Source organism: Copadichromis virginalis, linkage group LG3 (genome assembly GCF_057382275.1).
Source record: "Copadichromis virginalis isolate Kocher_CV1m ecotype Utaka linkage group LG3, C_Virginalis_male_GT1.1, whole genome shotgun sequence".
In the NCBI taxonomy this organism is placed as follows: Eukaryota; Metazoa; Chordata; class Actinopteri; order Cichliformes; family Cichlidae; genus Copadichromis; species Copadichromis virginalis.
In genome coordinates this window covers 26258691-26273760 of record NC_140620.1, presented here as the reverse complement: position 1 = coordinate 26273760, position 15070 = coordinate 26258691, and the positions used below count along the sequence as shown (strand labels likewise).

The window sequence follows — 15070 nt, the reverse complement described above, 5'->3', positions numbered from 1 at the left end:
AACACTGACCCAGAACCATGACAACAATGAGACACAGAAGGAGAGCACAACTGGGGGAAATCAGAACTGATGAGACAAGGAAGAAAAATAGGATACACTCACATGAGACACAGACCTTCAAAGTAAAACAGGAAGTAGCACAGACGCAGACTCGACTAGGGGAGACAGAGCAACTAAGAAACACAACAAAGAGACACAGAGGGCAGCTACTAAACAGAAAACAAGAAAGCCAAACTAAGACGCTAGACTATAGAATAAACTGGGGCAACAAAGAACTCACATTATAATACAAAAACTCCGAGACACAAGAAACTCAAAACACTGGGTCCGACCCAGGACCGTGACAGTACCCCCTCCGTAAGGGCTGGCTCCAGACAGCCCAACAGGAAAAACAAAAACAGTCCCAAAACAACCAGGGCGGGCAGGGGGGTCCAGGATGGAGGGCTTGGAATGGAACAAAAAACAGGAGCACAAAGAGGGCAAAAACAAAACGTGCACAAAAAAAGAAAGCACTGGCACACAGAGAACAGTTTACAACTAATTCAGGGGGCCGATCGTGCGGATGGCAACTGCGGCAACAGGGAAACAGTTCCAGGGGCTGATCCTGCGGATGGCAATGGCAGCAGTGGGAAAACAGTTCCGGGGGCCGACCGTGCGGACAGCAACTAAGGCGGCGGGCAAACAGTTCCGATAACCGGCCACACGGAAGGCAGTGGCAGCGTTCAGGAGGTCATCCACAGTGGCGACGATGCCCAACAAGCGGCCTGGCAGATGACCGACGATGTTGAGGCTGCGTGGCCTCCGCAGCACCAGGTGAGGCACAGGCTGGACCAGGCGAGGCAGAAGCCGAAGATGAGGAAGACGACACAGGGGCTGAACTTGACGGCAGCGTGACGGCTGCGGATGCTGCAGACGGCGATGCTGCTGGCAAGGACGAAGACTCGGAGGCTGGACCAGACCAGCGGAGACAGGTTGCTGGCCGGGCTCAACAGAACCCCCAGCGAGACGAGAAAGTGCTAGCCGGGCTCTCCAGACCCCCCGGCGGAGACGAGGAAGTGCTGGCCGGGCTCACCCGAGCTTCCAGCAGGAGCAGATGCAGGGCCAGAGGGTATTGGGACCCCTGGCTGAATGTGTAGCCGACCAGGTGGGAGAGTGTGCAACAGACTAGGGGACTGAACTGAAGACTGAACTGGCACAGCGGATTGAACTGAAGACTGCAATGGAGGTTTAGGAGACTGAGCTAGTGGCACCTGGGCAGGAGAGAGAACAAAAGGCAGTTGAGCTGGGGACTGCACTGCAGGTGACACTGGACACTGAACTAGTGGCTGTAGTGGTGGTTGCGGTGAGAGTGGAGTTGGTGGTTGAGTTGATGACTGGGCTGAGGGAGACTTAGCGGCAGACTGGGCTGAGGGAGACTGAAGTGATGGTTGAGGTGAAAATGGAACTAGTGGCGGAGTTAACGACTGTGCTAGCGGGGACACAGGAGACGGAGCTAGCGGGTGCTGTACTGGAGTATGAAGTGGTGGGAAAGCTGATGCCTGAGCTAAGAACTGGGCTAATGACTGAGCAAGGGACTGTAATACATATTGTAGGGGCTATTGTAGCGATGGCAATTGTGACAGAGGCTGAGCTAACACTTCTGAGCTTTCTGAACACGAAGAAGATGGCTGGACAGACTTGCTTACGCTTACAGTGGACATGGGAACGGGTGCAGGCTTCCTCCAGACATGAGCTGCTCCCACCTGAGGAGTAGGTACGGGTGCAGAGGTAGGCTGTGTACTGGCTGCCCACACCTCAGGGACCGGCACTGGTGATATGGCAGACCAGCCAGTCCCACCTGAGGAGTAGGTACGGGTGCAGGAGAAAGCTGAGTCACGGCTGCCCTCACCCTCGGGGCCAGAACAGGCACTGGCAATGGCTGAGCAACCATGAAGGTGTTTCTGCCACCCTTCTTCGAATGAGGCAAAGAGGCTGGATAAATCGAGGTTCCAGGATTGTATGGAAGGTGATTGATTCGTGCATAAGTTGCAGAAAGTATAGGGCCAAGTTATGCACTCAGGTGATTAGTGATCTTCCTCTTGTATGCATTACACCAGCAGCCCCTTTCGAGTATACACTACTTTGGACCTGTTTGGTCCGTATTTTGTCAGAGACTCAGTAAGGCGACGAGTGAAGAAAAAAGTCTGGGGTGTAGTTTTTAGTTGTATGGCTTCAAGAGCAGTTCATGCAGACATAATTGAAGGTCATTCCACCATTCTCCACAGGGACGTAAGGAGGTTGGTGGTGTTACTGCCAGTAAAGTAGCTAGAGGGATGTGGTTCGTCCCCCTGACTACCCGAGAAATACTTACATACTGTGGACTCTTTGGTGTGGGGATCAAATCTGGTGACTTTCTGTGTTGATTAAAAACGTGTTAAAGTTATAAACATGACTATTACCAAACTGTACTGTCATTAATAGGGTTGCTTTATTACTCTTGTATGGTTGTTTTATTTAGTGTCTTTCAGTTGATTACCTCGCTTCTGTAAAGGCACAGTTACTGTAGTGGTGTTAGCTTATACTTGTGCAATAAAGCTTGTAAAAGGCAGCAATCAGATGTCCGAGCCTGAGTATGGCACCGTTTCATCAGTTAAAACACACCCTTACAGCACCCACATATCTGAGGACCTATCCTGGTCCACAAACACATCAGCCCTAGTAAAGAAAGCCCAGCAGCGCCTCCATTTCTTGAGGGTTCTGAGATGGAACAGGCTGCAGACTGAACTCCTAGTGTCCTTCTACCGTGCCAATATCAAGAGTGTGCTGGTGCACGCCATCCCTGTGTGGTATGCTGGTTGCACAACAGCTGACAAGAAGAGACTACAGAGGGTCATCAGAACTGCAGAGAAGGTGATCGGCTGTCCACTCCCCTCCCTGGACTTAATTGCCAGCTCAAGATGTCTCTCCAGAGCCAGGGCAATTATAAAGGACCACCTCCATCCTAACCACCACCTCTTCAACATCCTGCCCTCTGGAAAAGGGCTCAGATCAATCAGGTGCAAAACCAACAGACTAAAGAACAGCTTCTTCCCGTGGGCTCTCAGAACTCTTAATGCAAACTAAGAGTGTGTACAGACTTCCCCAACACATCCACTCTGACACTGCTGTTGATCATCTATGTGCAATATCTCAGTATTTCCATGTTCTGTGGAATATGTTTGGCCCATGTGCAATATGCTTGGTGTGTGCAATATTTTTCAGTCCCGTGAAATATTCTGGTAGAAGTACCATCTCCACGCAAAATGACCATGGCCTCTCCATACTTTTTTATTTATTATATAATGGACATTTTATTTATGTTTCTGTTTCTGTTTCAATGTTTCTTGCACATACACTATGTATAAAGTGTCACTCTCATATATGCTTTTTATTTTATTTAATTTATTTATCCCCCCCCCAGTAAAGACAGTATCACTCTCAAACTGCTCCTCTTCCTGGAATGAAGCACAGCCTGAAAATCCTCTTTTTCCTGCTTAAACACAGGAACTCCTCTCTCTCCAAATGTTTCCTCGTTCCCTCCCCTTCAGATCTGCACTTTGAAGATGGGTGTAACCAACATGTGGTGACATGTAAGAGCTGACAGGCTCCATTCACTGCAGAAATACAGGTTTTTGAGATCAGAGCTCAGACGAGTTTCAGTTATTACGAAGATAAACTCACACAGTCACTGACACTGAGAGGAGAAATGGCGCAGAAAGGAGTTCAGCTGGACCGAGAAACCTTCTCTTGTTCCATCTGTTTGGATCTACTGATAAATCCGGTGACTACAACCTGTGGACACAGCTACTGCAGGAACTGTATTAAATCCCACTTTGATGGAGAGGACAGGAAGGGAATCCACAGCTGCCCTCAGTGCAGGAAGACTTTCACACCGAGGCCTGTCCTGGAGAAAAACACCATGTTAGCAGATTTAGTGGAGCAGCTGAAGAAGAGTGGACTCCAAGCTGCTCCAGCTGATCACTGCTATGCTGGACCTGAAGATGTGGCCTGTGATGTCTGCACTGGGTTGAAACTGAAAGCCATCAAGTCCTGTTTATCTTGTCCAGCCTCTTACTGTGAGAAACACCTCCAACCTCACTATGATGCAGCTCCATTAAAGAAACACAAGCTGGTGGCCCCCTCCAAGAAGCTCCAGGACAACATCTGCTCTCGTCATGATGAGGTGATGAAGATTTTCTGTCGTACTGATCAGCAGAGTATCTGTTATCTCTGCTTGATGGATGAACATAAAGGCCATGAAACAGTCCCAGCTGCAGCAGAAAGGACTGAGAAGCAGAAGGAGCTCGAGGTGAGACGACTAAACATCCAGCAGAGAATCCAGGAGCGAGAGAAAGATGTGAAGCTGCTTCAACAGGAGGTGGAGGCCATCAATGGCTCTGCTGATAAAGCAGTGGAGGACAGTGAGAAGATGTTCACTGAGCTGATCCGTCTCCTCCAGAAAAGAAGCTCTGATGTGAAGCAGCAGGTCAGATCCCAGCAGGAAACTGAAGTGAGTCGAGTCAAAGAGCTTCAGGAGAAGCTGGAGCAGGAGATCGCTGAGCTGAAGAGGAAAGACGGCGAGCTGGAGCAGCTCTCACACACAGAGGATCACAACCAGTTTCTACACAACTACCCCTCACTGTCAGCACTCAGTGAGTCTACACACTCATCCAGCATCAATATTCGTCCTCTGAGCTACTTTGAGGATGTGACAGCAGCTGTGTCAGAGAAGAGAGATAAACTACAGGACATTCTGAGAGAGGAATGGACAAACATCTCACTGACAGTCACTGAAGAGGATGTTTTACTGTCACCAGCAGAGCCAAAGACCAGAGCTGGATTCTTAAAATATTCACATGAAATCACACTGGATCCAAACACAACTCACAGACGTCTGTTATTATCTGAGGGGAACAGAAAAGTAACATTGATGAAACAAGAACAGTCTTATTCTGATCATCCAGACAGATTCACTGGATGGGAAGAGGTCCTGAGTAGAGAGAGTCTGACTGGACGTTGTTACTGGGAGGTGGAGTGGAGAGGGAGAGGAGTTGGTGTTGCAGTCGCATACAAGAATATCAGCAGAGCAGGGAGGGACAAAGAATGTGGTTTTGGATACAATGACAAGTCTTGGTCATTATATTGGTACACAAACGGTTATAGATTTTGGCACAACTTTGTCCAAACTGTCCTCTCAGGTCCTCGGTCCTCCAGAGTAGGAGTGTACCTGGATTACAGAGCAGGTATTCTGTCTTTCTACAGCGTCTCTGAAACCATGACTCTCCTCCACAGAGTCCAGACCACATTCACTCAGCCGCTCTATGCTGGACTTTACCTTTATGGAGTTGGAGCCACTGCAGAGCTGGTGTAGTCTTTACATTTTAGAAGCTGAGAAGTTCAGTGGTCCATTGATCTGTGAAAATAATATTGCACTGATTCAAACTGTACTTACATTTATATACCTTACATCAATATAAATCTGAATTTGTTCTTATGGCTGATAATCATGTGAGTTTAAATGATACTACTCTTTATATTCAGCATGTTTGAAATCTGTCATCAGTCTGGTTAGTGCTTTTATTCTGTAGTTGCTGTAGTGGGTTGTCAAATGCAACAATATATTGGAGCTGCAGTGATTCATCAGTTAGTCAATGATTAGAGAATTGATTGTTTTATCATTATTTTAGTCACATTTAAAGCTGCTTCCAGTTTCTGAAATGTGAAGATTGTTGATTTTCTTGATCATATATGACTGTAAACTTAATGTCTTTGAGGTTTGAACTTTTAAAATGTAACAAAACATTGAATCCTCAAGGTTTTTGATATTAGATTATCATTATTGTATGTAAAGTGATGACATTTAATGTCCTTTTTCGTATGAAAATCTATTCACATTTGATCATTTATACATGTAAATATCAAAACTAAATGATACAGGCCTGAGCTGTGTCTGGCAGGCAGAGCGTCTCCACAAATCTGATGCTTCTGATTTGGAGAAAATGAGCTGAGGGAGACACCTGGTGGACAAACACAGACATGACAAGAACAAAGACTAATGTGCATAGCGGAGTAAAACAGCTAGAAATATTTGTCATGCTTCAGAAAAAAGAGTTGGAATTTTTTTTTTTATATGAATGTTGAATATGTTGTATTGGAATTGATTTTTACTGATGGATGATTCGTTGTAAAAAGTTTATTTCTGTGTTATTATGATTAAAAGTTAAAACAAATATATTGTACACTTTTTGAGTGACAGAGGCAGAAATGTCTCTGTCCTGCATGTAAATTTGTCCTGTAAAGTTGTTGAAATAATAAAAAATATAAAATACAACTCAGTGTTGCCTGTTAAGCTAGAGAGGTCTTTGTTGGGAAGATACTTACACAATTCATAAACCAGTAAGAAGACATTTTCCCAGAAACAGAGTTTTGATTAGTGGACTCGACAAACAGTTTGAGGCTGATTTGGCTGATATGGGTGAATATTGTGCAGATAATGATAATGTAAGATATTACTGCCATGTATAGATGGATTTTCTAAGTATGCATGGGTCAGATGTCTTCAAACCAAGGCAGCAGCATCTGTTGTAGCTGCTTTTAAGGATGTTCTGAGTGAGAAACTTCAAACAGATGAAGGCGAGGAGTTTGGTATAATATCACACATTTCTCAGCATAAAGCTTTTACTGTTTAACCTCAAAGCGGTTTGATTTGAGGCCTGCAGTGACAAAATAATAACTCACCCTTAAAGGTGTTAAACCTAAATTGACGAGTCTGTTTTGAAAATGTAAGGAGTAGAAAGTAAAACGTCAGAAAAATAAGTACTCAAGTACAGTAAAGAAATATTTGTACGCTACTTCCTTCCTTCTTCTCAAGGCCCTGATGCTGATTGCCACACTGTGTTTATGTGCTAAAAGAGAAACCGTTTCCTGCCTTGTTACTAAAACTGATTCTGAAGCACAACTTCACTAACTCAGAGGGTAGAGCAACCATTGCAGTTTGTCTCAAAACAACTGTAATCTCCAGATTTTGACTTTTTTTTCTAAAGTGAATTACGATTTGAATCTCAAAACTGCAACTTTATTTTCAATGTGACCCATAATATTTTTTTTTAACGTGGCCCTAATACTCCTTTGTGCAACAACAATTAACTCGAGAAGCTTTATAAGGTAAAGACCCTACAATAATGCGAAGAATACAGAGAAAACCTAAGAGTCACATGACCCATTATGAGCAAGCACTTTGGCGACAGTGGCGAGGAAAAACTCCCTTTTAACAGAAAGAAACCTCCAGCAGAACCAGGTTTACCAAGGGGTGGGAAGTTTTAAGCCTGATCTTAAGATAAGATAAGATAAGATAAGATAACCTTTATTAGTCCCACACGTGGGAAATTTGTTTTGTCACAGCAGGAAGTGGACAGTGCAAAAGTTATGACGCAAAAATTAGAATACAATAAGAATAAATACAGTACACAGCTGTACAGAATAGAATAAAATAATATACTATATACAGTAGAATAAAATAGAATAAAAATATACAATAAGATAAAAATAGAATACGAATGCTATATACAACTGAGTAAAAATACAACGATGCCAGAAAAGATTATTGCACTTAGTGTTATAGCTAGAGAGGGGCTCTAACTCCTGAATCCAAGCTGGAAGCTGGTTCCACAGAAGAGGGGCCTGAAAACTGAAGGCTCTCCCTCCCATTCTACTTTTAAACACTCTGGGAACAACAAGTAGGCCTGTAGTGCGAGAGTGAAGGGCACAAATGGGGTGATATGGTACTACAAGGTCATTAAGATAACACCGGGCCTGATTATTTAAGACCTTGTATGTGAGGAGCAGGAGTTTGGATTCAATTCTGGATTTAACAGGAAGCCAATGAAGGGAAGCCAAAATAGAAGCTATATATATACTGAGCTCTAAGACACTTTATCGCTTAAGGATTTGCACATTTCACGAGGGGTGGGAGCAGCTTGAGCACCTGAGACTTCCTCCTCAGACTCATCACATGTGTCTGTGTCTTCTGATTGATGCTCTATACCGTTGTCCTTCTCAGAAACTGGATCATGCATATCGCTATTCTGACCTATGTCCTCTGCCTCATTAGGAAAGTTATGGTCGAGAACCTGGCTTATTGTGTCTTTATTTTCTCTTGCTGAAATCTGGAGTGTGTACTCTGTAAGTCACCATCTAATCCTAGCTGGCCTGTACATGCCTTACATGTCTGCATATTTTCTTTTCAGTCTTTGGAAGCAGAATATTAGTGACTACCTATATATAAACAGGCAAAGAGAGAAGGTCCTGAATAAATTCTCTCTCTGTGTGTCAGAGAGCTTTCAGTGTGTTTATGATATCAATTTTGGTAGTACGTGTTGTTTTATAGTAACAACAAAGATCATTACTTTTGTCAGACTATTTTATAATGTTGTAACATTTATTTATTTATTTGCTTTGTTTTCTTTAAATAAAAGTTCCATACAAAGTCATAAGGCCTGGATGGAGTGGACGCAGTTAAACTGTACCTTTATACAAACCAGGTGAGAAATTTGGGTGTAGTGATGGACGCAGACCTAAACTAGAGTTCTGATGCCGGTCTATAAAGCTCTGAATGGTTTAGGACCAAAATACCTCAGTGACCTCCTGACCCAGTATGAACCTTCCAGATCCCTCAGGTCATCTGGATCTGGTCTTTTATCAGTTCCCAGAGTCAGAACCAGACACGGAGAAGCTGCATTCAGCTTTTATGCTCCTTATATCTGGAACAAACTCCCAGAAAGCCTCAGATCAGCTGAAACACTCAGTTTATTTAAATCCATGTTGAAGACTCACCTGTTCTCAGCTGCATTTGAATAAAGCACCAAATCCACACTTTTAAGCTTAAATTTCAAAACTTATATTTTAACTACTGATTTTATCTACTGTTCTGATTTTATCTATTGTTTTTTTAATCAATTTTAAATCATGCTTTTTTATTTGTTTTTCAATGTCTCTGTAAAGCACTTTGAATCACCTTGTTGTTCAATTGTGCTATATAAATAAACTTGCCTTCCCCTGCCTTGCCTTATACCATACAGTCAAGAAATGTGAATATAATTTTAAATATGGCTTTATTGAAGATTATATAAAGATGAACATGAAAGGTTATTTGGTGAAGAATGCAAAAGATAAAAAGACAAAAATATAATGTACAGTTAATTTGCTATTAATTAGCCCTCTTCCGAAAAAATAATAAAGGCATTATAACTGTGACTCAGTTTTGTAACTATAATCAGAGTGTAGATTTCGCCTCGTGTCGCTTTGTGGCGCTGTTTAGAATTGATTTCTTTAAATCCAACAGAGCGCTTTAAATCCTTCAGGTAAACAACGTGTGGTGACCTTCAAAATAAAATACCTTAGAATTTCTTTGATAAAGGTTGACTGTCAGAACACCTGCTGGACATTATTTATTAATGAATTAAAGCGAATTATTGGTGAATTAAAGTTTTAATCGAGCATCACAGACTTATAATTAAAAAAGTAAAATGCTTTTACTTTGCAGAGTAATAACCGGAACTAACAGTCCACATTTCCGTAACTTTACCAGTGGACCGTGGCCCAGTCAAAACAATGCAGCCGCGCTGGCCTGCTGCTGCACTTAGCTTTAAATCTCCAACAACTTATTAACGTGTGCGCGCACTCAGCCAACCGCCTGGTGCTTCACTTCGGTGGGCTCACGTCGCGTCACTCCTGTGGTGATTTCTCCTTTCAGTTGTGCGCATTTAGGAGTTTTTTCGTGGGTGTTTCTCATCGAGTTAACGGTGGAGGCTGGAAATGGAGACTGCTAACAGGCGTCTGCTGCTAGGTAGCCTGAGAGTAGAGGAGGGGAGCGGCTAAAAACAGCCTTTTTTTCTTTCTTGTGAAAAGGGGAGTATAAGCGAGTTAAACACGCTCCTGGTGGTTTTGCCTTGTAGCATGGTGGAGTAGGAGGCTCCAGCGTTGAAGCTACCGGGCTCCTCCGACCTACCGACACACAGCTCGCTCTCATCCCGGGGAGGCTCGTCATGGCCCCGGGCTCGCTGGTGGCGGCCTGCCGCAGCCTGGCCCTCTCTACGTGGCTGCTCTCCTTCTGCTTCGTCCACCTGCTGTGCCTGGACTTCACCGTGGCCGAGCGGGAGGAGTGGTACACCGCCTTCGTCAACATCACCTACGTGGACCCGGCCACCTCGGAGCTGCGCACCGAGAAGACGGAGTGCGGGCGATATGGCGAGCAGTCTCCGAAGCGGGACGCCAAGGGGGTGTTGGTCCTGCCCGCAGCACCGCTCGACCGCCAGGCCTGCGACCCCAACACCCGCTTCGCGGTGCCCGCTCAGGCCGGGGCCTGGGTGGCGCTCATAGCCCGGGGCAACTGCACCTACAAGGACAAGATCCGCCACGCTGCAGCCCACAACGCCTCTGCGGTGGTCATCTTTAATGTGGGCTCCACCAACACGAACGACACCATCACCATGCCAGGTAGATGATGCTCTGCTTTATTCACCCCAATAAATGCGCATTTAACTCGATTTCCTCCCTCTGAAGGAGGCTTTGTAGAGCTTTTCTAAGTTGGGTAGTTTGCTGCTGGGGTGAGCTATGGGGATTAAAGGTGACGTGTTCAGTGTTTCTCTTAATTTCTTAATAAAAATGTCATGGAAAGAGTCCAACTCACGAGGTCTTTCTGTTATACGGGATGTGTTGCATCTTTCAGAGTCATTTAGTTTTATGTCAAGTCCAAGGACGAGTGCACTCACACTGGGGACTGCTTTACTGTGGACTCTGAGAAATAGTTGAGGGTAAAATGTAGAAGTGTGTACAGGTTAAGTTGGTGTCAAGTATAAATGTAGAACATGCCACACTGACACCACCCATTGGTTTGACTCATTTTTATATGTTGTTGTTACGACCCGGCTCAAAAGCCGCAACATAACAAAGGAGACGAATACCAGCGTGTAGGTGAAAAGAAGTTTTATCTTAAAATGGCATAGCAGGTTGGCTCAAATGGCTGGGGCCACCAAGGCAAAGACTAGTGCACTCCCCGAAAGCTTGCCTCAGGTATGCTTTTATCCACACCTGAGTAGCACCAGCTGAAAACACTGAGACGATTAGAAGCTGCAGAGGGACGTAACAGTTGTGGTTGGTGTTTTGGTCTCACCTGTTGGGGCAAGAAATTGCCCCATTTAGATTAGAGTAGGGATGGCCAACTCCAGGCCTCAAGGGCTGGTGTCCTGCATATTTAAGATATCAGTTCATTACCAGAACTTCAAGACATGTTGAGGAGGTAATTTAGCCATTTAAATCAGCTGTGTTGGATCAAGGACACATCTAAAACCTGCAGGACACCAGCTCTTGAGGCCTGGAGTTGGCCATCCCTGGATTATAGGGTGAAGTGAATGGCTAGAACACTTAACAAGTTAAGTCTGAAGTAAACACACTCATGAAATCTCACGGTTGCACCCACCAAACCACCCGTCCGTCCATTTCCTGCTGCTTTTCTAGGCAGTGGCAGCCTGAGTAGAGGAGCCCTTCCTCTCCTTGTCCACCTTCTCTGGCTTTCTCAGGCCAGTTGAGAGACATAATCTCTCTGTCATGTCAGGACATGACATGAGCCTACCCAGGGCCTCCTCTTGTGAGGGCATACCGAAAACACCTCACCCAGGAGGCATCTTAATCAAATGGCTGAACCACCTCAGCTGGCTCCTTTTATTGTGGAGGGATAGCCGACCCTGAAGCAGGAAACTTGTCAATTCACCCATAAAAGCTGTTCTTAAAAAGAAAGTACTCTCTCAGTCTCTTGAATACTTCGAGTCATGCTATCCTTTCCTTGTGACAAGGAATAGCATAGACTCTGAGTTTCTCAGACTCACTGAGGTCTTCACATCTGAACAAGGTCCAGCATCTTCAGGGCGGTGGAGTTGGCGAATTGCACAGTCTGATCAGCGTACTGGCAGGAAGCACAGGCGCTAAATGATTATTGGCGTTTGACCTTTCAAAATAGTCCCGCAAGGATTTTTTGGGTCGTAAATTGGAAAAAAATAATAAAAATTAGAAAATTTTGCATTTCCTGCGAAAATGCTGTGTGGATGCCTTAACGCTGAAGATGTCTGCTGAAAAAAGCTGAAAAAGTTGAAAAAAAAAAATGTTGCCCTGAGCAGGATTCGAACCTGGCCCTTCAGGTCTCAAGGCGGCTATTCATCTCACTGCACCAAACTCTTTCTCACACAGAAGAGGTGGAGAGACTGACAATTGTGCTGAAATGAGCAGAAGCGGCTGAGTATTGTGCTGATAAGAGGTGAAAAGGCTGAAAACTTTGCAGAAAAGAGGTGAATCAGCAGAATTTCTGCTGAAAAGTATTCAATTAGCAGACTTTCTGCTGAAAAGAGTTCAATTAGCAGAATTTCTGCTCAAAAGAGTTCAATTAGCAGAATTTCTGCTCAAAAGAGTTCAATTAGCAGAATTTCTGCTCAAAAGAGTTCAATTAGCAGAATTTCTGCTCAAAAGAGTTCAATTAGCAGAATTTCTGCTCAAAAGAGTTCAATTAGCAGAATTTCTGCTCAAAAGAGTTGAATGAGCAGAATTCTGCTGAAAAGAGGTTTTTGCTGAAAACAGCTGAAAAAGCTAGTATTTGTGCTGAAAAGTGGTGAAAAAACTTAAAATTCTAATGAAAAGGGGTGAAAAAGCTAAAATTTGTGTTGAAAAGAGTTTAACTGTTAACTGAAAGAAATGTTGCCATAAGCGGGATTTGAACCCTCCCAGTCTGAGAACAGATGCTCAACTCACTGAGCTAAAACACAGGTCAACCCGGCAAGGAAAATCAGTGAGGCCACCGATGAAATGGCAGAAATGGGCAAAAAATATTGCAAATAAAATTCAATATCTCAAAAAGTATAGAAGTTATGAGCACCAAAAGTCATAGCACACATTAGCAGAAAGAGCAGAATTTTTTTTAAAGTTTGAATGGCGAAAATCGGATGAAAACTGTGGGAGTAGTTGAGTGCCAAAAAGTGTACGGAAGCAACTAGTAAATAGTGGAATAAAGAATAAAGAGAAACAGGAACTCAATAGTGTGCCTATTCAGGCATCCACACAATAAATAAAAAATACACACGATGTAAACCAAAGTATGGGACCTTTCCTCTTAATATTTGAGTTCAGTCTTATTGCCACAGACGTATGAAATCAGGCACCTGGCCATGCAGTCTGCTTTACAGAGTGGCTCTTTTTAAAGACCTCGCTGAATTATGAGCGTGGTGCTGTAATCTGAGTCCACCGCTGCAAGAAGTCTGCTCAGTAAAAGTTTGAGTTGGCTACACGGGTAACAACTCCCCAGTTCAGGACAGAGTGTACAGTTATTTGAGTTCATTTATATTCATGGTTGTGACTCTATATGTTTATATTGTATGTCTATGAATGTTAACATTTTCCTCATGAACTGATGCGGGCGGGCATGCATTTGAATATCTAAAAAGTGAGTTGCACAGCAGATTCAGGCAGGAAATCCAAGATTTTCTAGCAGAAAAGTTTTGGAGTTTGGAACAAGGATGCAGGTTTGTTATAAAGAAGTCCATCATGTCTAAAAACATTAGTGGATTTGTAGATGACCTGTATGTAGAAGGATCATTAATGTTGCAGTCATCTTTGTCTCCAGGTCTTTGATGCTCAGATTTGTACCATAAACACACCAGGATACATCTGCCTTTCATCTCCTTTGACATATGAGGTGCTTATTCTGTTAGTTCTGTACAGACTCCGCCCCCTCATGTCTTTATATTTTGCTAGGAAAATGGGAAATACCTGCCTTACATACTGTATTTCCATGTATTGAAATACAGTATGTAACAGGTGGTACAAATTAAGTGAAACTGAAAGTCAGTTTTTGATATGATGACCTTAATTTGTCAACACAACCTGAACTATCTTGTAATTTCTTTAAGTAGTCTTCAGGAAAGGTTCTCCAGGCTTCATGTTTTGGGTCCTTTTAGTTCTGTTCTTTATCGCGATGATCCAAACGACAATGCTGAGGTCTGGGCTCTGGGACCAGTCCATGACCAATAGTTTTCAACTATGTGTGTGCATTTTTTTCCTTCCTATCTGTGTATGCTTTTACTCTATTGGCTGTGTGTTAGGTAAAACTGGCATGCTGAAAAATAAAGCTGTAATCAATCAAACGCTTTCCTGGCCGTACTGCATGGTGGGTTATAATTTGACAGTACTTCTCTGTGCTCATAATTCCATCAGCTTTGAGAAGATGCCCAACACCACTGGTTGAAATGCAGCGCCAAACTGTGGCAAAGCCTCCAACCTGAGATCAACTGAAGGGTTAGATGTATCTCGCAGATCCGGAGTCGGGTTTTTGCTGCTTATTTCTGTTCTGTTTTGAAGCCGGCTACTTCAACTTTTGTCCGCCACTTGTATCGTTTCCAAAGCATCTGTAAGGACTGAGAGATGCTGATTTTTCAGCTAATAACTCTTTAGGAATCACTTTGTTGGTGCAAAAATATTTAACGTCTGTCAGACTGTATTTTTCAAACTAAAGAATTGGGAACAAATTATGTACTTGTGCAACAGGCTGCTAGTAACAAAGTGCATAAATACAGAATTTAAAATATTTGATAACTTGTGTTATTTATTGACACAACATTGGTCCTGTGAGTTAGGTGCGTTTTTCATGCTTAAATGATTCATAGGTCAGTGTTAACAAACAACAAAACATTCATGTGAAACTGGTCTGTTGCAAGGACTGATCTGAAAATAGTTGCAAAGGCAGCCAAAGTCATAAGAAAAATGTTGAAAGACCTTCAGAGAGCCTGCAGAGCTGTTGCTCAAGACCAGTGTAAACAAATTAAAGGGAAATCTGACTCAAAATGTAAAGAAATGAGGGCAGGACTTGTGCACAGTGCTGTATGTGTGGCACAGTGGTACTTACAGGCATAGTCGCTTATCGAACAGACCATTTTGAGTCCGAAGATCCCCTCTGTGTAGTAACGATCACAAATGCAGACTCGTTACAGGTTGAATGGGCTCAACCACCAAGGGC

At 43.6% G+C, this 15070-nt stretch overlaps 2 protein-coding genes across 2 annotated transcripts in view; both read left to right on the top strand.

Annotated features, from left to right (window-relative positions):
* Positions 1–3719: 3719 nt before the first annotated feature.
* LOC146713701 (tripartite motif-containing protein 16-like) lies at positions 3720–6341 on the top strand. Its single transcript, XM_085450031.1, has one exon. It carries the CDS (start codon positions 3725–3727, stop codon positions 5387–5389), a length of 1665 nt encoding a protein of 554 aa, XP_085306157.1. The 5' UTR covers positions 3720–3724; the 3' UTR covers positions 5390–6341.
* Positions 6342–9613: 3272 nt separating this feature from the next.
* LOC146713700 (RING finger protein 150-like) overlaps positions 9614–15070 on the top strand; it is a 28518-nt gene continuing 23061 nt past the window's right edge. Inside the window, exon 1 of the mRNA XM_085450018.1 lies at positions 9614–10512. Coding sequence (XP_085306144.1) covers positions 10062–10512 — 451 coding nt within the window. The 5' untranslated portion in view covers positions 9614–10061. The remainder of the gene's footprint in view (positions 10513–15070) is intronic.